The sequence below is a fragment of the Megascapheus bottae genome, chromosome 22 (genome assembly GCF_031878675.1).
Source record: "Megascapheus bottae isolate mThoBot1 chromosome 22, mThoBot2.hap1, whole genome shotgun sequence".
NCBI classification, from domain to species: domain Eukaryota; kingdom Metazoa; phylum Chordata; class Mammalia; order Rodentia; family Geomyidae; genus Megascapheus; species Megascapheus bottae.
The window spans coordinates 8,205,849-8,232,429 of NC_143530.1; the positions used below are offsets into that span (position 1 = coordinate 8,205,849).

The 26,581-nt window shown below is 52.2% G+C and overlaps 1 protein-coding gene across 4 annotated transcripts in view; it reads right to left on the reverse strand.

The window, feature by feature from the left end:
* Positions 1–22,389, reverse strand: part of Foxp4 (forkhead box P4) — a 48,151-nt gene extending 25,762 nt beyond the window's left edge. For all 4 annotated transcript variants that reach the window (XM_090355696.1, XM_090355694.1, XM_090355693.1 and 1 more), the window contains exons 1-2: positions 21,955–22,389; positions 5,570–5,801 (exon numbers count right to left, since the gene is read on the reverse strand). In XM_090355696.1, coding sequence (XP_090211822.1) covers positions 5,570–5,785 — 216 coding nt within the window. In that variant the 5' untranslated portion in view covers positions 5,786–5,801; positions 21,955–22,389. The remainder of the gene's footprint in view (positions 1–5,569; positions 5,802–21,954) is intronic.
* Between the last annotated feature and the right edge of the window lie 4,192 nt (positions 22,390–26,581).

Below are 26,581 nucleotides of genomic sequence, written 5' to 3' on the forward strand. Positions count from 1 at the left end.
GCCTTCTCCAGATTTGCCTCTAATTCCCAAATTGTAGAACTCACCATGAAAAGGAGATTGGGGCTGGGGGTGAGGGGGGGGGAGGAGCCAGCCTTCTATACCAGGCTTCCTGTTGGGAGCCAAACTGAGGAAACTGACGTCTGGACAGATGGGGAATTTGTGGGTTCTGGGTGTGTTCTCCAAGCTTGTTTGCTTACTCAAAGCTAGTGCTGTGCTACTTGAGCAACAGCTCCATTTCCAGCCTTTTACTGGTTAATTGGAGATAAGGGTCTCAGGGACTTCCCTGCTTGGGCTAGCTGTAAATCATGATTTTCAGATCTCAGGTTCCTAAGTAGCTACAAAACAGGGAATTCTTACAGTGGTTTTTATGTAGTAACGTGTGAGAGGGCCCAGGGAAGGAGTAGCTACGGCTCTTGCCCCACGTCTCACCTGCCCTCCTCTACCCATTTCCAAGCAGAGGTGCTAGCTTCTAATATCTCCCAGCAGCTAGTGTGAACATGAAAGGGGGTAAAGTATATAAGGCCCCCACCACTTATTCCACTCCAGGGGAAGGGGGGAAGAGAAAGGACAGGGGAGGCTGGTCTGCAGATGGACACAGGGCAGGGCATGAAGCTGGGAGTCCAGAGGGGAAATGGACCCCATTGAGGATGGCATGTCGGGGTAGAGATTTCCCTCTGGAACCGCCCCCTCCCCTTCCCAATACCACATCCCCCTAGTCTGGACAGAGGAGGGCCAACTGGAGGAGAAAAGTCTCCTTCTTTCTTCTTCTCCCCTCCCCCACCTGACGCCCCGCCCCCCAATCTCTTTGGAGGGGGTGAGTTAAAAGCCCATTAATGTGCAGAACCCCTCCCTTCCAAAACCCTTTTGAATCCCCTCACAGGATGTGTATGGGGTGGGATTTGGCCTGGTTGCTATGGCAGCTTCAGTGGGAGTTTCCAGACACTAGGCGACTCTCGGGTGACCCTCCCTGACCTGTCACCCCTGCAACCCACGGACAATGGGAACTGGAACTGCAGAGGCCCAGGACTCCTTTCAGTAGCCGCCAGCCGCTCCGCCTGCCCCCCCCCACCCCGTTACCAGCACAGCCCCCCCCCCTCCAGCTTGCAGATCAGTCTTTAAGACCTTCCCAGACCCTCCACTTCCAAAATCTGGCAGATACGTTTCCTTGCCCTCCTTGTCCTCCATCAGAGAGCCCAAAGGATATTTCTAGGGCCCTGGGGTACCCTGTACACATGTGGAACATTGTCACATAGGCGATACTAGCTTACGATAAAAAGTAAAACCAAAAGCCGTGTATTGGTGTTTCAAAAGGCTGAGATTATGGTTTGAAGGCAGCATCAGCAAGAAACCTATGAGACTTTTATTTCCAATTAAATGGAGACCTGGCTCAAGTGGTAGAATGCCAGCTTTTGAAAAAGTTAAGGGGACAGAGTCTGGCCCCTGAGTTTAAAGCACATACAAAAAAATGTAAAAGCCACTTTCAGAACAAACAGCCATCATGTGGGTGGGTACACAGAGAAGAGGGCCAGCAGGGTAGAGATATTTGCCTTGGAGAGAGAGGGAATCCATGTGTCCAAGTGTCACTGGGACAGCAGCGGAGAAAATTCAAGTCCAGCTGGCTCACGAGGTGCTTGGCCAAGTACAGAATTAATGCCTACCTGCTGAGTGAGTGAGTCCTCTGAGGCCCACAGCCCCTCCCCTCACACTCCTCATCTCAAGGCAGCATCTCCCTAAACATCACACTGCACACTCAGAGAAAGACCCAGGGACAGACTGGAGTTCACTACCCCAGTGGCTCTGTCACTTATCAGTAAGGGGAACAGTGAAATAGACCAGGCAGCCAGGGACCCTCTGCCCAGTTAGACCCAGGTTGGCTGCTGAGCTGGGTCACCTCCAGCCTGCTGTGGCATGGAAATGTTGCCAGCCCTGCTTGCTTCAGCCTAAAATCTGGTCACTGGCCTATCTGACTTTTGACTTGCCCTGTCTCTGTCTCTTCTTGGTCAACTCATTTACTCCTGAAGGTCAAGACTGCTTTTTCCAGGGCTTGTTTACCTGGAACAGACCAACAGAAATGAAGGGAGAAAGGCTTGGAAACCCCAGGAAGGCCCTAGAAGGGCAGGGCCAAGGTGTGAGGTCCACGGCTTCCAAATCTTGATCACCTGACCAGGATGGGTGCTCTGCCATGACACCTGGCTTTCAAAGTTTTTTGGTCAGCTTGGGTGCTAGCCCTAAGCATTTTTACTCAAAGCTGGCATTCTACCATTTCGAGCCACAGCTCCACTTCTAACTTTTCATGATTAATTGGAGAGTCCCACAGACTTTCCTGACTAGGCTGGCTTTGAACAGTGATCCTCAGATCTCAGCCTCCTGAGTAGCTAGGATTACAGGCATGAGCCACTGACACCCAGTTTCTTTTTTTTTTTTAAATAGTTATTTGTAAGATGAGGAGGCTGGAAAGAGAGGTCTCTTTTATATTTTGTTTTTTTGCGGTACCACAGATTGAATTCTGAGTCTTATACTTGCTAAGTAACTGCTCTACTAAGTGAGCCACACCTCTAGTCCAAGAGGTAGCTTCTGTGTGTGGGCTAGTACTACTGAGACTTAAACTCGTGGCCTGAGATTTGTCCCTTAGCTTTTTACTCAAACCTGGCACTTTACCATGTGAGCCACATCTCCATTTTTGCCTTTTATTTTTCAGGAAGGGAGGGGGGTACTGGAGGTAAGGACTCTTAGGGATATTTCTTGCCCACACTGGCTTCAAACCTGGATACTGAAATCTCAGCCTCCCGAGGAGCGTTAGTCATTGATGAGTGCCTGCTCCACCTGGGAAGCTCCCCCGTCCAGGTCCCATAGAGTGCCTAGGTGTGAAGCCCTGAAATAGGAACCTGGAGACAGGTCTAGCTGTTCCTTTTATGCCACCTGAACGTTAAAACTGGTGTCTATCTCTGGCTAAGCTTGAGAGTAATGATATTCGCCTCTGCTCCACAGAGATGGTGGGTCTTTTAATGAATGTGAAAGGGGCCTTCTAAGGACTTTCTGCTTGGGGCTGAAATAAAAAAGGGACCAAAGGATCTGGCTCTCTTATCCATACGTGCTTGTCTTACAAATGGTTTCACTTATCATTGGGGTAACTAGCAAGTGCTACCTGAAGTTCCCCCTAAAAGCCTCATTTAAATACTGGGGAGGGGAGGGTGGCAGAAGGGTGGCCCCCAGACTGTTTGTTTCAAATTTTTGTAATTTTAATTTTGCAGAGTTCTTTTTCATAGTTTGAAGCCAACAAAACTCTTTTTTTTTTTTTTAAGACTCAAATATTTTCCTTGGCCCCAGGCACTCCACCCATAGTGAGCCCAAATGGATAAAACAGCCCTCTTGCTTGCCTCCAAATCCCCACCCCAGTTTATTTGTGAAACCGATACAGGATTTTCCAGGACCTTGGGATATTCCCCAAAACAAACAGGAATAACTGGAACATGGGCTACAGATGGTAAGACATGGTTCATGTGTAACGCAGATCCGAGAAACCTGATCAGTACAGACAGTTCCCTCTCTCTCTCCACCCAAAAACAGCTCACTTACCCAGAGAGCTGTGGTCATGCTTCACTTTAAGTCAGTTGCTAAAAGAAACAACTTTCTAGTTTTGCTATCTCCTCGATGCTACGCCGCCCCCCCCAACTGACACATTTGAACTTTTCCACAGTCTATTAATAAAGGTAGGATTTCTGTCCCCAGGAGACTGCACAGATCCTGGGGGTCTCTTCCCCTGAGGATCCCACTTTGGGAGGCTTGAGAGATAAACCACAGACTCCCAACGACCTTCTTCCCTAGGGGAAGCATCCAGCCCTCCAGCTGTGGTCTCCCAGTTAGCAAGATCTGGTGAAAGTTCTTGGTTCTGTTCACAGACACATCTGACAAGTCACACTGGGCACTCACTGGTGAGTCACACCTGTAATTCTAGCTACTCAAGAGGCTAAGATCTGATAAAGATCACAGTTCAAAGCCAGCCTGGGCAGAAAAGTCCATGAGACTCTTATCTCCAATTAACCATTAAAAGTTGGAAGAAGTGTATGTAAGTAGCTCCAGTGGTTCAGCAACAGCAAAAAAGCTAAGCAAGAAAGAGTTCCACCCACAGTACTGGCACAAAGGAAAAAAAGAAAAAGAAAAAGGTAGTAGGGGATCTCATAGCATCAGATCCTAAAACCCTAATAACCCAGTAGTTTGTTCCCAAGTTAGCTGGACAAGGGCTGGGGAGGGAATGGGAGGGGCATGGAGGAGATAGCCCATGACCTGACCAAGGTGCTGCAGCTGGTATGAGACCTACAGGAACTCAGCCTAGGGTTTCTTCATTCCTGCCTTAGTGCCCACTGAGCAGCAGCAGCAGCAGCAGCAGCAGCAGCAGCAGCAGCAGTAGGGGGGAGGGAACATGCACACTCCTTGGGGGGTAACATGACCATCTGGAGTGGAGTGAGAGAGCAGTGGCCTGGAAGGGGTAAGGAAGACACTGGATACTCAGCTGAGGTGGGTGGGAGTGAGGGCACTGGGAGGGAAGGGGATATAAGATCCTGCTTTTCCACCCTCCCAGAAGAACCCCCCCAGCTACCAAGCTGTGATCACAGGAGAAAATCAAAGACAAGAATCCCAACCAAGGCTAGAGCTGGCTAGGCCAGTTCTCTTCAACTTGTCCAGCCCGATCCCAGGTGGAGCTGGGACCTAGGGGCCTCATTCAGTTACCACCCAACCAGGCTCTGCACCCTAGCATGAGAGCTTTTCTCAGAGGTTGGTCCTGAACTCCTGAACCCTGTGCTTCCACATAGGCCTGATAGAACACAGAAGAGCTTCTCAGTGAACCTAAAGAGAGGCCTCTGCCTCCTTCCCTTGGTCTTTTCCCAGCTGCTTTGCCCTCCCTCCCCATGCTAGGAATCACAATCTCTTCCGGGCTCAATTAGAGATCCTGGAGTACTAGGAGAGGCCACAGAGACTATTTTACTAGACAAAGATATTCCTGGGTGCCCGGTGGCTCACACCTGTAATCCTAGCTACTCTGGAGGCTAAGATCTAAGGATGCTGCAGTTCCAAGCCAGTCAGGGCAGAAAAGCCTTATCTCCAATCAACACTCTTATCTTCAATTAACCAGCAAAAAGCAAGACCTGGAGACATGGCTCCTATGGTAGAGTGCTGCTAGTCTTGAGTAACAAGTAAAGCTATGTCCTAGTCCCTGAGTTCAAGCCCTAGTACTTCACCCCCCCCCCAAAAAAAGAAAAAAGATAACCCTACGTATACCCCTTCCCATGTTCATATATAGTGAGGCTCTTGCGTACTCAAACACTGTATCAGAGCCTGCTGCCTAGGAGGCTGTCTTGTCTTGCGGTACTTTGGGGGCTCACCCAAGCTCCATGAACTCAGACCCCCAGTCCTGTTCCTCTCCCAGGAACACCGAGGGCTGCACGACCCCAGGCTCTGGAGGCTGGGCTTTCCCAGGAATGATGGGTGCAGAGAAGCCTAGGCGGCTGGGAGGGATAGGAGGAGGCCCAGAAGGGAGGGGAAGGGAGGTGGGGAGGGCACCTTCTCCTACCTGTTGCTGCTGGAAGTGCAGGAGCTCCGCCGGGCTCACCTCTCCATTGCAGTCTGCGCTGCTGGCTGCATCCCTACCCGTGCCATCCCTGCTGGCACCACCAGCAGCTGTGCCCGTGGCCCCAGCCCCACCATCGGCCTGCCCAGAGAGGCTGCCCACGCCGTTCTGACCAGACGGAGCAGACCTGATTGTCTCTGAGGCGGATTCCACCATCATGTCGTTCTAGCGGGACCTGGAGAAGAAACATGGGGAGGAGAGGAAGGTGCTGAGGCTCTGGGCTGGACAGGAACATCAGGTTCTACCCAACCACACAGCCAGCAACTGCTGCCGAACTCTGGACTCCCTCAGCTTCCTAGAGGGAGATGAGGGGGGGCCCTCCCAATGCCACCCCTCTCCTAGGCAGAGGAGCTCTTGCACCATTCTTTGTGGGGTTCCCAAGCCAGTTCCAGCCTCTCCCTCTAGGTCAGGATATGAAACAGAGAACTATTTCCTGGGATCTTCAGGAAGGCCGTACAACCCACCCTCTCCCCCACCCCAAACAGTAGACTCTACATTGGATCCGGATTTCCCTCAGGGTACAGGGTAGGGACTTGTTTACTCAGGACAACCCCTAATCAACAAGTGATAGTTAAGGCGGTGGCCACTGGTCCCACCCAGTCCCTAACAGCTGCGGTCCTAGGCCCACTTCTCATCTTCTCTCCTATCCTCAGGCCAGCATCTCACCCCAGGCAGACGCTCAAAACTAGTTACTGCTTACTAGTGCAGACCCACCATTCCTCCACTGTAGAATGCTGAGATGTTCTATCACACCCACTTTAAAGATGGAAAAACAAATACTGGTGGTACAGCTTGGTGAAAAGAAAGGTTTGCAAGCTCCCAAGGCCTGGGTTCCATCTCCAGCAATTCAATCGATCGATCAATCAATCAGCTGACCCCCGTGTCACAGACATACCAGGAAAGCTGGCCAGTGTTCTTTTTTGGTTTGGGGAAACCCTCTAACAACCCAATAGGTGAGTGAGGATCTTCGGTAATGCATCTGGGGAACAGCAGGAAGACAAGGAGATTCCTTTCCCTCTTCCCTTCTTCTCCAGAGAACAGCTCACCCCCAAGAGTGTCCCCCACCATCCTCAAATTCTCTCCCTTTCGGTACTTAGGCCACTTGCTGTTTTGATCCCTGCTGGAAGCAAGAGAGGTGAGAAGCAGCTCTTGGGGTTAGAGGCGGAGACAGGGCTGAGAGCATGGATACATCCCTGGGGAGCCACCCCATTGCTCCAGTCCCTCTGACGGCCCTGTCCCAGGGGATCTCTTTGGCCTGCTGGGCTCCTTGTGTATTCCCTCAGCTGCTGCTCCCACTCCAGAGTTCTGAGAAGAGTTGGGCCAGGATGGGGGTGATGGTTCGGAAGAGATTGAGTACTCGGTCTTAGTCCTTAATGGCCGTGTCAGCCCCAGGGCTAGTGGCTGCCAATGATGGATGGGGTGGGCACCATCTTCCACCCACCACAGCACAGGGCCTCTTCCCTGCAACCACCCACCCCGGAGCGACTTCCCCACTCAGGTCTGGGCCCCAGCAACAGGGGAGAGGGGGATGGGAAAGCAGCAGGGGCCCACAACTGGTCTCCCTTTTCCCCAATCCTGGCCCGGGTGGGGGTGGGAGAGCAGCTGCCAGCACTGCAGCCCGGTCTAGCTGCCCAAAGATCTGAAAGTCCTGGGCCCCAGGAGACAAAGACCAGAGCCTCAGGGGTGTGAGCACACACTGGAGAAAGCCCCCGGAGAATCCCCACAGTGATTTCCCTGAGGTAAAGGAGACTGGCTCCTTCCAACATTCACGGGGACACCAGAAAGTTTAGATCAGACAGCAAGTTGAAAAAAGGGAGAATAAAGGCCAGGAAGATGCAAATAGAGGTGTCTTTTTCTTTCCTGTCTTTTCACTGGGGAGGGGGCATACAGAGACACCCAGAGAACAACATAATTGCTGCAATGTGGCGTGTAATAATAGCTATTCAAGGGCTGATCATTCATATTAAACAGGGTGAAGCAAGCCTCTCATTTGCATGCTTGAGATTATATGCATTTTGAAAAGTCATTTCCGCAGGGTGTATGAATGGCATTAATTCCTGTGTGGCATGCTCTGCCCTTTCCCGGGGCGGGGCCTTCACCCTGCTGACACACACCCTGATACTTCCTCCCATACCTCTGCTCACCCACCAACACCCTCCCTGCAAACCTGGATGGCAGAGACATTCTGCATCCTCACTTCTGTCCTGGGACCAAGCACACTGACGGCTTCAGCCTCCCTCCCACCCATGGCTCTACAGGGTGTTGCAATAGCACTGGGTGTTTCCTGTACTATGTGAGATGGGGGTGCTACAGCATGGGGGCCCCTGGCCAGCTAGGAACTGAAGTGTGTATGCAGGGGTCAGGCAGGCTTGGGTGTCGATTTCCTGTAACTTCATGGTAAGTGGGGGATGAGAGGCCAGACTGTTAGGAGAAAAGGCAAGGGTGTAGGCTCTACCACGATAAATTGCGAATCTTTGCCTTCCCTGTCTCTGAACCTCTGTTTCCCTTCTCTATTCATAAAGGTTATTTGAAGGGAGCTGCTGGAGCAAAACTTCCCAGTCCAGCAAGGAGCCACAGGAGTCACAAACACAATCCCTTCTCCCAGTAGGCTCCCAATGAAGAGAATCTCTCCACCCGGCCATCTTCCAGTCTACCCTACCCTCCTGAACCTCTCTCCTCCCCCACCACCCCCCCTTCCTTTGCAAGAAGCCCCAGGGCAAACCAGCAGCAGAGGGGCAGAAGCTCTGAGATTAGACCACCTGTTTTCAAAACCCCACCACAAGGCCTTGGGCAAGCCACAGCCAGTTTCCCAACTCTCCGGGCTGCTTTTTTTTCTGTCATGGAACAAGGACAGGACACCAGAGGTCTTTCCAGAACTCCCTAAAGCTGGGGCTGCCATTCCCACCAGGGCCAGTTCTTTGGGGGTGGTACATGGTTTCTGTGTAGTCTCCCATGGTGGAGCCGGGCCAGTCCCTGAGCTGACAGCAGGAAGCTGGGTCACAGCCTCAGTAGCCTGGGGAGGGAGGAGGAGGAAGGGTTCTCTGGCACCCTCGAGGGATCCCCCTGAGGCTCCTGAGCGCCCAGACAGCCCCAGAGCTGTGACACCTTCTGGGAACTCGTGGTCTGGGTCGACCCCGCCCCCGCACTGTCCGGAAGTGACGAGTCCTCATTACTTTGGGGCCAAAGGGTGACCCCAGGCCTAGGGTGCTTTGGGAGGGAAGAAAATATTCGGGGAGCCCCACACGCGGGGAAACCTTTTGTACCTTTTTTCACGGACCCATATGGCATGGGGAGTATTAATTACCATAGCTTTTTAATTAACAATCGCTTAATCTGAGTCGTAACATTTGCCTCGACACCCTTCGCCTCGCTGCAAACCCGTGCTGCCTGCCCTGCCAACTCATCAATTAATTTTTATTGACGTTTTCTTCCTCAAACAGGCACAATACCAGGGTTTTCCAATTAACACCTCCGCGATCTCTAATTAGTGCAATTAACAGGCTGATGGATGCCCGGAGTCTACCCAAGAGGGAAGGAAGGAGGGAGGGGCGGGGCGGCGCCTGTGTGTGTGTGTGGGGGGGGGGAAGCCCCGTAAGCAAGGGGAGAGGGAACAGAACCCAGGCTCCTTCCCAAGACAGTGCACGGATGGGGGTGATGGGAAGGGGGAAGGGTCACCACAGGTCATCTGTACTCAGGGCCAAGACTGCTACTCTGGCTGGTGGAGGGAAGGTCAGGCCTATAATCCTAGCTTCGCTGGAGGCGAAGATCTGAGGATTGTGATTCAAAGCCAGTCCAGGCAAGGACTCTTATGCCCAACTGTGGCCAAGTGGTAGGTAAAGTGCTAGCTTTGAGCACAAGGCCTTGAATTTAAATTGGTGTGCATGCATAGGACACACACAGACACACGTAGATACACATACACACATACACACACACACACACACACGCACGCACGCCAGTATTACAATACAATGGTGTGGGGAAAAAGAGAATCATGAACCCAAATCTGCAAGCAAGAGATCACAAACTTTAGCCCTGTGACTATCACCTAGGAGAGCTTGTAACTGGGCCCCACTCCCAGTTTCTAATTCAATAGGTCTGGAGTGGGCTTGATAAATTTGCATTTCTAACAAGTTCCCACAGGATGTGGAACTTCTTTTCAGAGGCACTTGGGTTCCAATGATGAACAGAACAAGCTTGGTGGCGGCCAAAACAAGATGACTGATTTCCAAAGGCCAGTCATTCATTCAACATGCATTTAGAAGCAGGGGTGCTACCTGCCTATAATCTTAGCTACCTGGGAGGCTGAGGTTCAAGCTGGCCTGGGCAGGAAATTCCAGAAGATTCTTATCTCTTAGCCAGCACAAAGCTGGAAGTGGAGCTGTGGTCAAGTGGTAGAAGGCTATCCTTAAACAGAAAAAGCTCCTGCTGGCTGTTCTTGCTTGTAATCTTAGCTATGCAGAGAGGCGGAGATCTAAGGATCCTTGCTTGAAGCCAGACCAGACAGCAAAGTTAGAGACTGTTATCTCCAACTAATTTCCAAAAAGTGCGGAAGTGGAGTTGTGATTCAAGTGATAGAGCACTGGCCTCAAGCTAAAAAAAACCCTCTGGAATAGTACCCTGAGTTCAAGCCCTAGTACTGGCACTAAATAAACAAATACATAAATAAAGCCCAAAACAACCAAAATCCCAGAGCCCAAAGGAGCTAGGCAGTGAGGATCTAGCAGCATATGGATTTGACAACTAGACTGTGCGGTGGGTCCTGAATTCAGGGGTTGAGAGCTATGTGTGAGGGACTCCGAGCAAGAAGTAGAGATGGATAGAGGTCTCAGCCCTTCCCCTTTTGCTATGTGAATATAAAAGTTGGCCTCCAGCTAATTCCATCACATATTGGTTCAAGCACCAGAAGGTGTGTGGTTCTATCTATAGACCTAAACAAGACACCAGGCCTCTCTCCTACAGCTAAAGTCCAAATAAAACTAAGACTAAAGAAGAAGGCAACATAAGTAGCGAGGCTCAAATAAGATAAATTCTATCCTCTGTGAATACAGGAAAAAGGAAAAGCCATTTGGAATTCAGGCAAAGTGTATACTGAATACAGGGGCAAACAGCATGTTCAAAGGCCCTTATGTGACAAATACAGAGGCCCCCTCTCTTTTTGTAAACTGTCAATTTTCAGACTTTCCAATGCTACAACTCTTTGAAATGGATACACTTTCTAGGTTATACATAAACACCCAGAGCACTCCACAGAACACAGCATGAACCACCACACCTTATTTTCCACCTCCCCCCACCCCTGCCTTTATAATACTAGTCCTGGGGCTTGAACTTAGGGCCCGGGTGCTGTCCCTGAGCTCTTCAACTCAAGGCTACCGCTCTACCCCTTGAGCCACCACGCCACTTCCGGTTTTCTGGTGGCTAATTGGAGATAAGAGTCTCACGCACTTTAGTGCCCGGGCTGGCTTTCTACCTTGATCTTCAGATCTCAGCCTCCTGAGTGGTTAGGATTACAGGGGTGAGCCACGGCACCCAGCTGACAATTTTATTTTTTAATCTTTAAAATAACAGACATCTTAGAATGTTTCTCTTTTCTGGGTAGGGAAAGGTAGCCTATGTCTGCAATCCTACCATTCAGGAGTCTGAGGGAGGAGGATCAGAGGTCAAGGCCAACCTAGGCCCCATAGAGGACTCTATCTCCCTCCCCAACTCCCCCCTTTCCCCCTTCTCACAAAAAAGTCAGGAACTGGTGGATTATGCCTGTAATCCTAGATACTTAGGAGGCTAGACCTGCTGGTTCAAAGCCAGTCTGGAAGACAAATTAAAAAAAATTTTTTTGGCCAGGCTGTGGCTTGAACTCAGGGCCTAAGCACTGACCTTGAGCTTTCTCAAGGCTAGCACTCCACGACTTAAGCTACAACGCCACTTCTGGCTTTTTCTGTGTATGTGGTACCAAGGAATCAAAGCCAGGGCTTCATACATGCTAGCCCACACTCCTGGCCCCTCTGACACACGCTTATCTCCAATTAACTAGCAAAAAGCTAAAAGTGTAGCTATGGCTCATGTGATAGAACATCACGCTTGAGCAGAAAAATCTAAGCAAGAGCATAAGGCCATGAGTTGAAGCCCTAGTATAGTCATTTAACTGACTAAATAAATAAAATAGCACAAAAAATAAATTAAGAAAGAAAACTAATATACCCTTACTTCCACAGATCCACTCTTTTGGGATAACTCCTTCCAGTCAACAGTCAATCCACTTTCACTGCAAAATGACTAAGAGAAGTGGAAGAGTGCTTGAGAGCACTGGCCTCCTTCCACACACGCATACCCCTCCATACATGCAATAGTTAAACTGTAGTCACGGTCTATACATTGAGTTTTCCTGTTTTCCCACTTTCCACTTACTATCATAGCATTTCCAAGACATCAAAAACTTTAGGCAAGAGTTTTTTTTGTTTGTTTGTGAGATGGGAATTTGAAGTCAGGACCTTGCACTTGTAGATAATACTCTATCACTGGTACCACAACTCCACTTTTGGCTTTTCATTGGTCAACTGAAGATAAAAATCTCAAACTTTTCTTTCTTGCTCCCTCAAACTGAGATTCTCAGATCTCAGCTTCCCCAGTAGCTATGTTTACAGGCATGAATCACCAGCACCAGGCTTAAAATATTTTATTGCTTTTTTTTTTTTATTGGTCCTGGGGCTTGAACTCAGGGCCTAGGCCCTGTTCATGAACTCTTCGGCTCAAGGCCTAGCACTCCACCGCTTTGAGTCACAGCTCCACTTCCGGTTTTTGAATGGTTAACTGGAAATAAGAGTCTTATAAAGATGCTTCTGCTGCGTCTGGCTTTTTGAATTGAGATCCTCAGATTTCAGACTCTTGAATAGATAGGATTACAGGCGTGACCACTGGTTCTTGGCTCAGTATTTCATTCTTTAAAACAAACAAACAAACAAAAACATTCTTCTCAAAAGTCCTTGAAGGGCTTTCAGATACCTGGTCCCTCTGCTTTCCTCAACACTCCAGCACTCATTCTGATCCACAGGTGCCAAGTGACTTGACAAGGTCACCTGGCTGCCAAGTGGCTGAGCATCTCCTATCAGAGGTGGCAAGGACCTGGTTATAACCAGATCACTCTGGGATTTTTGAGGATCTGAGCCCTCTTCCCTCCCTCTCCCCTTTACTAGCTCCAGCCCCAAATACTGCCACTAGACCCTGGATAGGAAGCTTGGTTCAGTACACTTCCCTACCGCTATGGCCAAAAAGAAGAATTAACAATAAAAAGGAGAGAGAGAGAGAGAGAGAGAGAGCGCGAGCGCATAAACCAAAGATCCCACTCCATCTCATTAAGAAAGTAAACATAAGAGCCATCTAAGTGTCTAATTAAGCTTCTAATTAGTCCCTGCTTGTTACTAATGCAAATTAGATTACTCCCGCTTAACTACAGCATGTCCACAACACCCTTGTTAATTGCGGCCTTTTGAAATTAAATTACTCCCTAATTAGCATATCAAAGCCATTGATTTGGAGCTGAGAAAGATGAGGGCAAGAGGAGCCTAACGCCAAGTTTGGTTAATCAGAGCCGGCTAATTAAATAGTGACGTCTTTCTGGGGGGCCTGCTGGTTAGAAGGGCAGGGGCAACCCATTCAGAGCCAGAGTGGGCATCTGGAGACTGGTTCTGGTAGGACCTTTGGTACCAGGCTCTCCTGTGGAGCCTGAATGTGCCCTGGCCCTTGTTTCTCCACATTTCTACCTGTGGCATTTCCAAGGATCTTGAGCATCAATTCAGAAACAGCAAGGACACAGCCAAACTCAAGTATGGACACACTTCCTACCTTTCCACCTCTTTCCTGACAGAAGATGGGGTTCAGAAGGGTGCCTAGTTCTCTCAGTCCCCAGTGGGGCAGAACACTTGTGACTCTTATTTTTTTGGGGGGGGGAAGGAAAACCTCTTTCCCAACAAAATGTAAGAGTTAAGATATACAAAGAGTTAAGTTTTGGGTGAGACAGGAGGTAAAACTTTCATCTAAGAGCTCACTGGGCAAAAGAGACACAGGCCTGTCCTCCCTTCCTTCTAGAAGGAGGAAGAGTTATCTTTCCTTTAAGCAACAGTGTAGGATTTAGATTTGGGTCAGATTGTCCTACAGGCCTTCTCTGAGCCAGTACCATACAACCCCTTGAAGAAAAAAAAAAAAGAATTAAAAAAAGAATTTTTCTCACATGAGCCTCCCTAGATATATATATATTTTTAATTATTATTATTATTTTTTTGGCCAGTCCTGGGCCCTGAACTCAGGGTCTGAGCACTGTCCTTGGGCTTTCTCAAGGTTAGAGCCCTACCAATGGAGCCACAGCGCCACTTCTGGCTTTTTTTCTATGTATGTGGTACAGAGAAATTGAACCTGGGTCTTAGTACATGCTAGGCAAGCACTCTACCACTAGGCCAAACTCCTGGCCCTCTCTAGTTATTCTTTAAAATATATTTTGGAGTTGGTCACCGGTGACTTACACCTGTAACTAGCTATACAGGAGGCTTAAGTCTAAGCATCACATGTTAAAGCCAGCTCAATGAACCAGCAAAAAGCCAAATGTAGGGCCAGGAATTTGGTCTAGTGACAGACAGCTTGCCTAGCATGCACTAAGACCCGTGTTTGATTCCTCAGTACCACATACATAGAAAAAGCCAGAAGTGGTAATGTGGCTCAAAGGGTAGATCTCTAGCCTTGAGCAAGCCCAACGACAGTGCTCAGGCCCTGAGTTCAAGCCCCAGGACTGGCAAAAAATAAAAAAAAAGCCAAATGTAGAGTTGTGGTTCAAGTATGAAAAGGCTAAGGGACAGTGCTCAGGACAGTGTTCAGGTTGAGTTCAAGTCCCTGTATTGACACATGTGGGTGGGTGGGTGGGCGCGCGCGCGCGCGCGCACACACACACACAAATAAATTCAGCAGAGGTGAAATTAGTCAATTTGTGATCTCAGCTCTTCAGTCCAACATATCCAAGAGACAGGTGCTCTGGTTAACTGAGTGACCCTGGAAAAGTCACCTGGTCCTTTATCTGTCACAGGAGTTTAATAAGCATGTCAACTGAGGTCTCTCTAGGATACTGGACTAAATGAACAAAAGGCTTCACGGCATGGCTCCTCAATGAGGGGCTACTGAGCACCGAGTTGTTCCTGCTCCAATCCTCTCCCAAATTTTCTAATGAGGATGTTTTCTAGAACCTTCTTCCCAAAGCTAAGACTTCCAAGTATCCTTGACCATGCGTTCCTACAGATGTCTAACCGAGGCTGGGAAACCAGGAGGTCCCAAAACTATGTTCTTGGACCTACATTGAATGGACAGCTCTGGCGGGGGCAACAGGTCATAAATGACTTCTAGAAGGGATGGAATAAGATGGCCTGCTTTGGTCCTTCCGTGTCTCCCTTCTCCTGACTGGGGACGTTCCCTCCCCCACTTCAAGTTTCTCACCAATAGTCCCTAGAGCACATGTGGTCAGGGTCAGGGCCAAATTCCCAAAGGGTGAGATTTTTGTTTATTTAAGGAAAGATCAAACACAACCTAGGTGAAAGGAAGTTTTCCTACCTAGCACCCAGACCGTACCCAATCCAAGGCATCTGACGAAGCCAAACTGGGTAAAGAGAACCACAGCCCTGGTTTTATTTTAGAAAATGGCTGAAAATTGAAAGCAAGGCAGAAGAAGAGAAATGGGGGAAGGGATGACTGTCCTGGGTGGGGGGGGGGAAGGGAGGGAGGATGGCGACGTAGAAGGACCAAGGCACAGCCCGCTTTACCCTCAGCCGCCTCACCGGCGCTCACTCCCAACGAGATTCAATTAATTGATAACAAGAGGCATCAAATTAATTTCTGAAGGATGTGAGATTTTGATGAAGGGAAATCTCGTCGATGGGGATCGGGCGGGAGGGGGTGGGCAGCACCCCTTTTAATCAATCTGGGTTGCTTAATTGGCAAGGAGACTAGCTGGGTTGTCAGGGTCCCCTACCCTGAGCCCCAGCACTCCCTTTTCAGGAAGGACCCACAGAAGCAGTAGAAACAAAGAAGGTGTGCCTGCTTGGGTGAGCAGCCAAGGTGGCGGCAGGTGTTCCCTAGACGGACAGCAGAAAGCCGGAGGCCCACTGCACATCTCCACAGACTGAGCAGAGCCTTCCTGCACGGTGTAGTCTGGATCCTGTTTAGAAACCAGGCCCATCGCATCACCCCTAAACACAAAACCCAGGCACAGGAATAGCAGCACTCAGTGTGGCTCTGACATCCTACTTTGGGGGCTGTCAGCTCTCATACCTAGACAAGGGGTCTGTCAGAGCGCCCCAAACTGTCTTCATTTTCTCAGTGCTCTGGAGAGGGCCGCAAACCGAGGAGCTGCATGCTGAAAGCCGAGTCTCAGCCACCTAGGGGCTTGCACAGAGACCCTGGAGACTCAAAGAGATAGGGCAACAGAATAGGAGCAACCTAGAACGCCCAAAGTGAGAATTCTAAGAGAAGAGCGACAGGAAGCCTGGCTCTTTGGGGAAATCCAATTGGCTTCCTGAAAGGGAATTCTCCCATGAGGCCAATGCTGAATCCCCAATACAGTCCAATTTTTGGGCATCTCCTAGCTTGGAGAAACTCATGCTTTGCTTCCCAATAGCCAGAGGAAGTACATTTCCCTCCTCTTTTCTGTTGGTTGTAGGGCTTGAACGCAGGACCAGAATGCTGTCCCTGAGCTCTTTTGCTCTACCACTTTGTGCCACAATACCACTTTCGGTTTTCTGGTGGTTAATTGGAGATAGGAGTCTCATGGGGACATTTCTGCTAGGGCTGGCTTTGAACCATGATCCTCCCTCTGATCTTGGCTTCCTGAGTAGCCAGGACTACACCAGTGGCTCCTTTCTTTTCTTTTCTTGGCCAGGTCTGGGGCTTGAACTCAGGGCCTGCGCACTGCCTTCGGCTTTCTCAAAGCCTGTGCTCTTTCACTTGAGCCACAGCACCACTTCTGGCTTTTTCTATGTATGTGGAACCAAGGAATCGAACCTGGGTCTCCATGCATAATAGGCAAGCACTCTACTGCTAGGCCAAACTCCCGGCTCCTTCATTCTTTTCTTTTGATACACTTTTGTGAGAAGGACAGTCCAGAGTTTTGAACTTACAGTCTTGCACTGAAGCAATTTTTTTAGGCCTCAGTCTCCTAGGCATGTGGGCTTCTAGAAACATTATCCTAGAAGGGCTTTTCAGCCAGAATCATGTCCCAGGAGGCCAACTGGGAGAGCCGACACTCCCCCCCCACTCCTCTACCCCCTACCTTCCCCTCACAACTGGCAGTCCCCTCCCAAGGACCCCCAAAGGCAAGCACTTATCAGAAAGATCAGCCCGCCTTCTTTCTTTTGGCAACAGTTCTGGGGACTTGAGCTCAAGGTCCGGGCATTGTCCCCGAGCTTCTTTTGTGGTAGGTTAGCACTCTACCACAATACCAATTCTGGCTTTTTCTGACTATGTGGTACTGAAGAATAGAAGCCAGGGCTTCATGTATGCTAGGCAAGCACTCTACCACTAAGCCACATTCCCAGCCTCAAACTAATTCTTACTTCATTTCACCACTGAGTCTCTCTATACCATGAGCATTCCATAGAAATTCCGTAGCATCTGGAGCCTTGGTCTCCATTCCCTGAATCACCTTGTCCTCCAGTGGCTATCACCCTCCCCTTCCTGCCCTTCAGAATTCTGGAGCAGGCATGAGATTCTGAGTTCAACCCTCAGCAGCACAAGGAAAACTAATCTAGGTCACTTCGGATCCCACCACTTCCGTCAGTGCTGGTGCATCCAGGAGATCTTTGTTCTCATACTTTGCTACTGTGGGGAAACCCAGTAATCATTCCCCTGACCATTAACATGATAACCCGGCCAGAAGTGTCAGAACCATTTCTAGTGGGAAAGGAAACACTGTTTATCTCCATCTTGTGCTACCAACAGACCCCACTCATAGAAGAGGCCAGTTGTAGAGAAGAAAGGGCCTAGAGCATAGACAGAAAAGCTGGGATTCAGGGCATAGGCCATGAGGTACTGCTTGGGCAGGGAAGGACCTCACTGGAGGGGTAGGTGGAGAAAAGACCCCATGGCAGGGACAGAGATTGAGGGTGGGGGGAGCACACTGGCTAAGCCTGAGCTCATTTTTCCAACTCAGCAGTGGGCGGAGTGGAGACTCTACAACAGAGAGGAGATGTCACAAAGTTTGGAGGGCAGAGGAGCAAGCTCCCCACTGTGCCCCCCCAGAGGGATGAGCAAAATCCAGAATTTGCTAAGAAGGCAGACCTTGCTGGGAGAGATGGCATGCAGTCCATAGAGAACCTGGAAGGCAACTCTGAACAGGGCTGCCAACAACCTGAGGCGCACGGAAAGAGGTGTCTTTTCATGTCTGAGAGGATCCGTTCCAGTTGGTAGCTCCCAGACTGGGCTGAGACCAGCAGCTGCCTCCAAAAGGACGCGAGGGTGGTGGTTTTCAAACACTACCAACGTTGTCTTTTGGAGAGAAGGGAGTACCAGTCATTTTTCTTCCTCGGGTCCCATTCTGCCCTAAAGGGGGGCACTCCAGTGTGTGTAGGGAGGCCCAGGTTCTGTGCCCTGATCCTTCCTAAAAGAAGTCAGGAAGGTATCCTGTAGCCCAGGTATAAGAGAGTCAAGCTGGTGAAGGAGAGACAAGAAAAAAAGCTGGAAGGCAGGATATGGTAAGGGGGGGGCTTGTAGCCCCTCTATCCCTTCTATTCTTCCTGCTTATGGCAGAGGTTCAAGCACTGTTGGTTATACTGAGTCAGGAACCCCAAAATTTAGTCCTAGCTTTGCTGCTAAGCAGCTGTGTAACCTCAGACATAGTCACTTCTTCTTTCTGACTTCATTTTCCACCCTATAAAATGAAGGTTAATATTCCAGTATTTCTAGTATCCAACCCAATAAGTGGCCTGGCAGTGCTGGTAAACTAATTAAAAGAAGGGGGGGCGGAATCCCTAGATGGGTACTCCCCAGGCCAAGCAGGATGCTAGGAACTTTACCTCTCACTCAACTCCCAAGCCGACTCTCCACCTGGGTATCACTGACCTACTTTCCATCCTAAGAAAATTGAGGTTCCTGGAGCTTAATTAAGTTCCCCAGAGTCGCATCTCTATTGCCAAGTTCCAAAGCCTTTTCCACTCTGACACACGTTCTGCCCTGAGGAGGTCGGAGTTCTCTGCCTGGGATCCAGAGCTATGGAACCAAGTTTTATGGAGCCTTTTTCAGCCAATGGAGAAAAGCAGCAGAATCTGGACAAAATAGTCCCCGTGGCTGCCTTAGGCCTAGGGAAGCCGGGAGCGAGGTGAGATGTAGCGGAGGGATGAAAGGAAATGTCAACTCGCATGGAAGGAAAAGATTTTCTGCCTGCTTGGATGCACAGCGGCCAGCTAGAGGGACAGCAGGCCTCCAGGGAACCACCAGGACAGTGGGCAACCGCAGGGTAGGAGGGTAGCTGTGGAACACGGAAGGCTTCTTGGGGAGACAGCCTTCCCATCCCCTGGAACTTCACACCCCTCCTGTGAAACAGATGCTGTTTCCCCTACCGCTCTTTTAACCAGGCACTGAAGTCCAAGGGCAGACCTTTCAGTACTTTTAGTATCTTTTGGGTACCCCAGGACCTGCCTAGACAGAGTAAAGACTCAGACAAGATTGGGGCAATTACTGAAGCAAACCGCCCCCCCTTCTTAAGCCATTCTGCTTCCCCCACCCACCCACCTACCCAAGGAGGAGGTGTGCTTGAGGACTGGCCCAACAGGATAGCACATTCCTGACAAGAAGAGACCTACCTGCCCACAGCCAAGAAAGCAAGTTTTCAGCCAAAGGCAGAGGGGGATGGAGATGTGGTGAGGAAAGTGGCTATACAGACTGGACCGGAAGCAGGCAGGTCCCTGGCAGGTCTCTGGGCCCTGAATGCTTTGACCCCCCTATTCTCCAGCCAGCATGGGATCCAGGCCTTTCCCTCTCCAGGTCTCAGGAGTTTCCCAACTCCCTATCTTCCAGGAAACCTGCTCACGGACAGGGAGAACAAAAAATTCCATCAGGAGCCCAGAGCTTAATGGTCAGTGTAACTTAGATCTGAGGGTCCCAAAGCAGAGCTCTGGATCTTGGCTGCACCCCCTCTTTTTCATGCCCTGCTGAGTGGTGTGTGGAGACACACACCACCTGCAAAGCCCTTCAATACAGTCTTTAGAAACTCTGATCTAAGGGTGACATGAGATCAATGCAAACTAGGCACTGATGCCCTCCCTCCACCCACTAGGTGACAAAGAGCCCCAAACCCTCCAAGCAAAACCAAGTTAATCAAGTCAAGGAAAGGAAAAAAAAAAGCCTGCCAACTTCCTCACAGCGCTATTCTGAAGGGCCGACAGAGGCAGAGGTGGCTGGGGTCCGGAGGTTCCCTTTTGAACAGCTACTCCTAGCTCTGCCAAGTAGGGGGTTCAAAAGACCCAAAGGCATGGGAGACAAGGAGCCAACTCCTTCCTGTTTTTGGATAAGAGAGAGAGAGAGAGAGAGAGAGAGAGAGAGAGAGAGAGAGAGAGAGAGAGAGAGAGAGAGAGAGAGAGAGAGAGAGAGAGAGAGAGGGGCGCGCATTGCTGGTGAGAAGCTGGGCAGTGGGGAACTGCCCCCTTTCAGTGGCCGGCTGCAAAGATCATTCTGCAACCCCTTCTTCCTTAGGGAGAAGCCCTTGGTGGAGCCACTGCCCCCTCCCCATGTCGAGCTCTCCGAGACCCTCAGATCTGGAGCTAAGTTGGATCTGGGAGGAATCCAGGCGGGTGCCGTGAAACAGGGGCGAAGTTCACGTAAAAATCCCGCGTTGGCCAAATCGCTCCTGGGTTTCTCATCCACACCGCCGAATGGTGACTTCAGACCGGGGTTTGCTCCTCCTCCAGGCCCCCCACTCCTACCTCCTGCTGAGGGCTCCCCATCAACCAGCCAGGAGACCCCGGCCGGGGTGGTGCTCGACACTCCACATGCCTCAAATCCCAGGCGCAGCGCAGAATGAGCAGAATGAGCAAGAAAACCGGCCCCCAGAGCTGGCTCAGGCAGGCAGGGGTGCGAGGGGAGGAGTGGGCACTTTCTGAGGTCAGGACCCCACCCCCAAATCCTCTTCCTCCTAACCTAGAGAGCCGGGGAGCACCCCGGTGCGGAGAAGGTGGCCAGAGTGCGGGGAGAGGAGCGAGCGGCCGCAGCCAAGGCCTCTGCCTAGTAATTCGCATCCCGCGAAATCACACGATCGATTCCCGACCCGGCGTAGCCGCGACCCCTCACGTCTCTTAAGTGCACCCCGCATTCTAGCGCCACCGGGTCTGGGGCCCGCACAACGTGAGGAAGTTTGTCTGACGCTGAGGCGGAGCGTGAGGCTGGAGAGCCGCGGGGGGAGCCGGGTCGGAGGAGCTGGGGAGCAGAGGGGCCGTCCAAGGACGGCCTGCAAGGTGGGATGGGGTCCTGCCATCTTCTCCGATGACCTCTGACCCTGCCGGGCCCCCACCTCCACTGAGGATCGAGGGGTCCCCCAGACCAACCCCCCACCCCACGGCTCCGGTGCGCACACACAGAAAACACAAGTAAGAGAAAAAGCGTGTGCGTGGGGGGATCGAGGGGCCATTTCCAGACGCTCTCAAGTTCCCCAGAAGTTTTCCGCTCTACTCCGGGCCGTGAAGGACGGATTCCGGAAAGAGGGGTCGGGCTGGGGGGGTCTCGGCGCTTCCGAGGTGCGACCCCAACCGGACCGCGCCCTCCTCACCGCAGGCGACGCGGCCTCGGCCACGGGGTCCCCTGCGCCCCCGGGGCGCCCGGGCCGACCCGAGTCGCAGGACCCCGGCGCGCACCACCTCGCGTCGCAGCTCAGGAAAGTCCGGGAAGTATTCTTTGTCTGCCTCGGGGCGGGGGAGGGGGGTCGCGCCCCCCGACACCCCATTCCGGGGGGGGGCGAGGCCGGGAGGGGCGGAGCCCGAGCTCCCGGGGCAGGCCGCGCCCCGGTGGCGTCTCCGCGCGCCCCCCCCACGCCTTCCGCGGCCCCACCTGTTCCCCAAGGCAGCCCCGGTCCGCGGGGGCCCGGGCCGGGGGAGGGGGGGCGGGGTCTCGAGGCTCCCCGGGATCCGGAGACCGCGGCCGGCGCGGGCGGAACAAAGTGCTCCTCCCGGCGCCCGGCGCGCCTCGGCGGGCAGTTCGTAAACACAAAGTAAGCCGGGGAGCGCGGGGGGACGCGCGGCCGAGCCCCGGAGCGGGGTCCGCCGCCCGCCCGCCCCGCCTCAGGGCGGCCCTGGGCCCGACCCGCCACCTACCTGTCCCGCCCGGCCGCTCCGTGCGGGCTCCGGCCCGTCAGCCCGCGCGGGGCATGGGGCGCGCTCGGGGCGCAGCCCGGGCCCGCCGCCGCCCGCCGGGGCTGCCGCTCCGCTCCGCTCCCGGGCGTCCTCCACGCGCGCCGCGCCGCGCGCCTCAGTCCCGCCGGGGCATCGCACTTTGGGAGTAGCTCGGCTCGCCCGGAGCTCCGGTCGTGTCGCCCGGTCCGCCCGCGACGTCGCTCCGTTCGCTTCGGCTCCCAGGCTCCGGGACCCCGGCGTCCCCGCCCCCGGCCCAGCCCTGGTTCCGGCCCGGGCTCCTCCCCAACCCGCGCCGCCACAGCCTGCGCCGCGCCCTCTCCGCGGGCTGGGGGGCTCGGTTCCGGCCACCGGCCGCGCTGTCCGGCCCGCAGGGGCGGCCGGCTCCGGACTCCGAGGGGCTGCGACTGAGCCCGGGCGGCGAGTGGCGGCGGCGAAGCGCGCGGCGCGCGGGCGGGGCGGGCGGGGGGGGGAGGGCGCGCGCGGAGCGCCGGGGAGGGGCGGAGGGAGGGAGCGAGCGAGCCGCCGAGGGAGGGGAGAGCCAACTTCTCGTGCTACCGTAATTCGCCTAGAGCGCGCGCGGCCGCGTTCTCCCCGCGAGGCCGCGGGCCGGCCGGCCGCCTGCGCGGGACCACCACGTGGGACCCGACGTTCGGGGGGGAACCCCGGGGAGGGGTGGGGCGCAGGCCGCCGATCGGCGCGCCGGGACGGGCGGGGAGGGTCCCGGACGTGCGCGCGGACCTCAGACGGATCTCGGGGCGAGGTGTGCAAACTCGGGCCTTTCCCTGGAGTCCGCAGGAATGGCCGAGTCCTGCTCCCTCACGGGTCACTGGTTCTCCGCCGGCTGCGCCCGGCTCGGGGAGGGGCCAGGGGCCTCCGGAGTCCCGAGCCGGCGTCGGGGGCGCCTCCGGATTCCCAGCTGCTGCTGCTGCTGCTGCTGCTGCACGGGGGCTGTGGGTGGGCTTGGGGAAGCGGAGGTGGGGGTGGGGAGGGTCCCTCGGGGCTGGGGGGATCAGTCACCCCCTCCCCGCCCCCCTTCACCTGCCGAGGGGACTTTCCCGTAGAGAACTCTGAAAACCCGAGAAAGCTAGGTCCACTCCACGCGGTAAAGGGGCAGAAATTTAAAAAAAAAAGTAATTATCGGGGCAAATGGCAGATGAGTTGTCCATGGTAAACAAAAACCCGCGGGGGGGGGGGGGGTGGAAGGATTGTGGTGGCTGCCCGCATTCGGGCTGGGAAGGGGAAGTCCGGCTAGGAAAGGCCCCGGCTCCATAGCAGACCAAGATTGGGGCTGGCTGCTGTGGACAGCTGAACAAATCCTACCCATCCTCCACACCTGACCTCTCCTGCCCCTCCCCCTTCCTCGTCTGTCACTCCCTCCTACCCTCCCTCGCCCCCTCTTTAAGTCCCTACCCCTCAGAAGTGAGCAGGGGGATCCATAAGCCACGCCCCCCAGCCCTACTGTGATTCAGGCCTCACCATTAAGGGAACAGGGTGAGAGCAAGAAGGCCTTTGGTTTGAAGGCCCTCTTGGCCCCAAGTCACCTGAGGCAGAGGGACACGGAGCAAACCCATGATGCCCCCTTCCTGAGGTTGAGTAGGGCAAGATCTGTGCCTAATTCCTGGACATCTGGGATGGGGTAGAAGAACGGGGCTTAGAGAGGAGCCTCCCAGAGGGTTGCTCTCATTTATTCTGTCCTGTTTCTGTGAGAGCACTCTTAGAAGGAGCTGTGTGATACCTGCACAGGCCCAGGTCTTCTGCATATGACCAATTGGGCAGGTGAGACAGACACATCTAGGTCCTGCTGTAGCTTTCCTGACATGTGACTTTGAGATGGGAGTGGACTCTTTTTAGTTCCATTATTTATTTGGGCATTTTGGGCTTCTGGGGACCGAACTCAGGGTCTCAGGGATGCTTTTTCTGCTACACAGGCAGCTCCCATGTCATTCATTTGGATATCACATTGGTCTTTTCCGATGTGACCATAGCCATAGCACTAAGGCTCAAGGGACAGCTAAAGGGTGGAGTGGCACCTCATGCTAGGCACATTGGCTTATCTAACTTTCACATAACCCTAGGAAGCTAATAGTTCTATTACTTCCATTTGAGAGAGGAGGAAACTGAGCCACAGATAGCTCTCATCACATGCCCAGGATTCCAACCAGATTGGCTTAGGTGACCACTAGAAGCTACTCCTGAAGAGGAGAGCCAGCTTGGTGGATATATATGACAAGGTGCAGACAGCCTGCCCAGAGCCTACAGTCCTGCTCAGTCTCCAGAGCCCTGGGAGTCATAGTGGAAATCCTAAGGGAATCAGAAGACTGTCTTGTCCTCACGAATGGCATGCAATGAGGAAAGCCAAGCTTCTTCCAAAGAAAAATGCAGACCAAAATGATGGCAGAAGCCAAGCCAGAACACTTCTTTCTGGTGTATGAGCTTCTGGAGATTCCATAGAAGGATGTCTAACCCTGAGTGGGCGCAACCGGCCTTGTTCCATCTTGATGCAGGATGGGTACATCAGAGGCTCAAACAATGACAGGAACCAAAACTGGCCACCTGGCACTGCTAGGAAGGCCAAGGTTAGGAGCCTGGGAGTCTGAGTCAGGCAGCCTCCAGCTGAACTCCAGCCCCGGCCGCTATTCCTAGACTGTGTTTTGCGCACTACACATTAGGGTCTGAGCCTGGGTTTCTTCACCCATATCATCTGGGGAATGTATCCTTGAGTGCTTGGAAGGAGAGCAGAAAAGGCTTGAGGGCTAGGTCTTCAAGGGTTTTACATAAATGTTTTGTTTTCCCTTTGTGAGTCCATTTTCTCATTTCAAAACCTGGAATATTGGCTTCAGAAAGCTGCAAATCAGCTACTTTAGGAGGCTGAAATCTGAGGATTATAGCTGCAAGTAGCAGTGTGGCCCAAGTGATAGATCACAAACTTGCAGCAAAAAAAAAAAAAGCCAAGCAAAAGTTAGGCCAAGTGACTCACACCTCTAATCCTAGCTACTTGTGAGACTGAGACCTGACCATCTTGGTTTAATCTTTTCCAGCCTGGGTAGGAAAAATCTGAGACTCTTATCTCCAGTTAACCACAAAAAGTCAAAAATGGAGCTGTAGTAGAACTCAAGTGGTGGAGTGCTGGCCTGGAGCAAAAACAAAACAAAAACAAAAAAAAACCTCAGGAACAGCCTGGAGTGCTCCAGGTTTCAGTACCTGTGAGCGTGCGTGTGTGCGTATGCGCACACACGCAGGCACACACACACACAGAAGCTAGAATGTGAGATCCTAAGCTCACGTGAAAGAAAGAGAGAAAGGAAGGAGGAAGGAAGGAGGGAGGGAGGAAGGAAAGAAGGAAGGAAGGAAGGAAAAGAAAGTAAGTTCTAAGTTCCATTTGCTAAGTGCTGCCCTGTGTGCCAGGCCATTGGCTAGCCTGCCAAGCTTCATTACCCCACCTCTGGTGGCTTTTTTTATTTTATAGATAAGGAAGGCTCAGGGAGGTCAGGTAACTTGCTGCCAACCACAGAGCTGGAGGCAGGGACTCAGGGATTCATGCTTAGGTCTCTGTGCTCAGAAATAGATGGCCTTCCCCAGGGCCTGCTGCGTCCCTGCTGAGGGCTTGAAGTTGACTAATCCAAGACATCTTGGGAGAGGGTGAGAAATGCTGAGGATTCATGTGTTCTAGAGAACGCGTCTCCTGTTCCCACAGTCCCAACACTAACTACTTGAATCTGAATTTTTACCCCCTCTCAAGAAGTATTTTTTCCAGTTATTAAGGAATGACACTTGATTAACAATATGTAGCAAAATAAAGGAACCACACTCCTAAGTAAATGCCAACAGAAAGGTATCCATACGCATGTTCACCAGAAGGCACAGACTACCATGCTCTGCTGTCTGCTGTCCAGTCCCATATGCCAGTGGTTTAATATGAACACTAGCATTGGATGGGTCTCAGCACTGGGAACGTGGCTTGGGAGTACAATGCTTGCCTAGCATGCATGAGGCCTTGGGTTCAATTTGTCAATACTACATGAATAAAATAATTTCTTTTTAAAATAGATGGGCGCTGTTAGGCACTTATAGCGCATGCCTATAAGCCTAGCTTCTCAGGAGGCTGAGATCCGAGGCTGGAGATTTGAAGCCTGGCCAGGAAACAAATCCTAGAAGCTCTTTTAATTTTTTTTCTTTTTTCCAGTCCTGGGGCTTGAACTCAGGGCTTGAGCACTGTCCGTGGGCTTTCTCAAGGCTAGAGCTCTAGTACTTGAGCCACAGCACCACTTCTGGCTTTTTGTATGTATGTGGTACCAAGGAATGAAACCCAGGTCTTAGTGCATGCTAGACAAACACTCTACTGCTAGGCCAAACTCCCAGCCCTCCTAGAGGCTCTTATCTCCAATTAACCACTATAAAGCTAGAAGTGGAGGTATGGCTTATGTGATAAAATGCCAGCCTTCAGTAACTTTACTACCTGGACTGGATTTGAACCATGATCCTCAGATCTCAGTCTCTTGAATAACTAGGATTACAGCCACTAGCACCTAGCCTGAACTGTATGTATGCTTATGATTCCTGTGCCTTTTTGCTTAAAATAAAAAAAATT